Source organism: Rhinoderma darwinii, chromosome 5, assembly GCF_050947455.1.
Source record: "Rhinoderma darwinii isolate aRhiDar2 chromosome 5, aRhiDar2.hap1, whole genome shotgun sequence".
NCBI lineage: Eukaryota > Metazoa > Chordata > Amphibia > Anura > Rhinodermatidae > Rhinoderma > Rhinoderma darwinii.
Window position 1 is genome coordinate 157,023,435 of NC_134691.1, and position 2,542 is coordinate 157,025,976.

Sequence of the window (2,542 nt, forward strand, 5' to 3'; positions counted from 1 at the left end):
GCGGCCACAAAAACTCGTTTGTGTGCATGAGGCCAAACACTCATCATATGTTTTGTTAGAGGTAACAAATAACATTATTATATGCATGTTAAATCACAGTCTATTATCTGGTGGTATGTATAATCAAGTGGGACCTCACTGCAATTGTTGACATAGAGTCCACGATAACTTGTTATTTTATTATACTGTGGATCATAAAATAGAGCGTAGCTCCCATTGCTTGACTTGGATGAAAATTAAAAAGTGTAGACCAGCCCCTAAAAATATAGGAACATTATTTCATGGTAATAAGCACACCATGCCAGCTCAGGTTTGGCAGGTGACTATTCCAAAGCAGCTTACGCCAAATATTCTCCAAAGTAAGAAAATATTTCCTAATGAATTGTTGTTTTATTCTTAGGTAAAACCGACAAAAAATTTACCCCAGAAGACACTCACATCTGCAATGAAAATCATGTCAGTAATCAGAATCGAAGAAAATGATTTCAATACAACACAGGAACGAAAGTTTGATGACCCCTCCGACATCCATTTCACGATCACAGCCTGTTGTATCATTGCTGTCTGCTTGTTTGGAATGCTAGGAAACGGAGTTGCCTTCTGGTTTCTTTGTTTCAAAATTCCGAGAAACAAATATACAGTATATATAATTAATTTGATCATCGCTGACTTTATGTACCTCTTTTTTAATGCCACTCTCATGGTCCTACAGATTGATCAACTGATGGATTTGCATCCTAATTTTCCTGGAATGTCCAAAGTTATCCTTGTGTTAGAGATATTTTATGATGGGGCATATCAGGCCGGTATGTTGTTTCTTCTTGCAATAAGCGTTGAAAGATGTCTTTCTGTTTTTTATCCTATTTGGTATCGTTGCTGTCGTCCAAAAAAACAGTCATTAATTATTTGTTTGATTATGTGGTTCATTGCCTGCCTTGAAAGTTGTCTTGAGAACCTAATCTGCTCGCTGGAGTCTTTCTCAGCTGGATTAGTAAATTGTACAGGCGTTCAGTTTATGACATTCGTCTTATCGATTGTTATCTCTCTGCCCCTGATGCTGATATCCAGCGCAATTTTACTCATCAAAATCCAAAATACCTCTATAAGATGTAGGCCGCCGAAGCTTTATATCACTATAATTATTTCTGTGTTTGTTTTCCTTGTGGCCTGTGTGCCAGTCAAATTCATGTGGCTATTATTGTATCTGAAACATTTACCCAATGGTTTTCAATCTGTACATTTCTTCTTTGCTAGCATCCTATGTACTGTATTTAGCAGTAGTATTAATCCATATATTTACTTTATGATTGGAAGACAAAAAAAGCAAAAGTTTCGGGAGACAATTCACTCTGCTCTGCATCATGTTTTTCACATGGAAGAAGATGAGAGTGAAAAAACATTTGGAAACAGTTCAGGGATTAGCCATATTAGCTAAAAGATTGGCTTTAAAAATACTATTCACGTAAAAAATTGTAGGGCAGGGATGAGGGGTAGAAGGAGTAGATGACCGTCTAGGGTGCAATTGAGGTGTGGAGAGCACTGTTTTGATTTAAAGAAAATAATAATTCTGCTTTTAAATGTTTTTGCACAACCAATGGACACTGTGACCAAGCTGCTGATAATGCAATAGGTGCCTTGGTACAATGAGCACTTCTCTTTAGTGCACCAGAGGCAATTAAATTAATGATTGTCCATCCAACAATTATTATGCTGAAATTCACTGAGCAGGGGATCATTTTGAGATCCCTTCCTTCGGCACCACGAGAGCTTGTCTTACCTCTGCAAAAGTTGCCTTCCAGGATCATGTGTTTTGGTTCATACAACCAAACCATTTTTGACATCTTGTCCTTAAGTTACTTTGTTACTTTATTACCCCAATCATTTCATGTGGTGGCACTTTGAGATATATCTCATATCAGGCTAGGTTCACACCATGTTTGTGGATTACGTTTGGCAGGTCAGTTTCATACGGTCTGCTGAAAGTATGTTTTGTAATGTAGAATTGAGGCAACAGTATCCCAAACATCTACCATTCAAACGTATGCCATAAGAACACTCTTTTGGCATACATCTGGCATGTTAGATGTATATGTCCCGTCATATACACCAATCGTTCCCCCCAAATGTGTTGTTAAACCAACCTTAACTGTATGATACAGGCAGACTTATTAAAATTGTTAAAAATACATGTAGACTACTGTTATTGCTTTTTGCACATAGCTAAGTTGTACTAATAATGAATAAAAAATATGCTAGATATATATAAATGGCGTGCTTGTGATTTTTTAATTCGTTTTTAATTACTTATATTATGCATGAACAAGGTGTAAACAATATTTATCAGCAGTGAACAAATTCTTACAGTGCCCTTTTCTTACCGTATTATTGGATCCTGTGAGTGGCTGCAGTGTAACTAATAATGTCCTTTCCTATGTTCTCCTTCCAAAGGTCCTGATCAGAAGGTCAATTTAGCCAGTTTTAAGTTTTTAAATTTTTATTTCCTACCTCGCCCTTCAAGAGCCATAACGTTTATATTTTTTGA

General features: G+C 36.5%; 1 protein-coding gene across 1 annotated transcript; it reads left to right on the top strand.

Annotated features, from left to right (window-relative positions):
• Window positions 1-445: 445 nt before the first annotated feature.
• Window positions 446-1,435, top strand: LOC142652782 (proto-oncogene Mas-like). The gene has a single exon (XM_075828458.1). It carries the CDS (start codon window positions 446-448, stop codon window positions 1,433-1,435), a length of 990 nt encoding a protein of 329 aa, XP_075684573.1.
• Window positions 1,436-2,542: the final 1,107 nt, after the last annotated feature.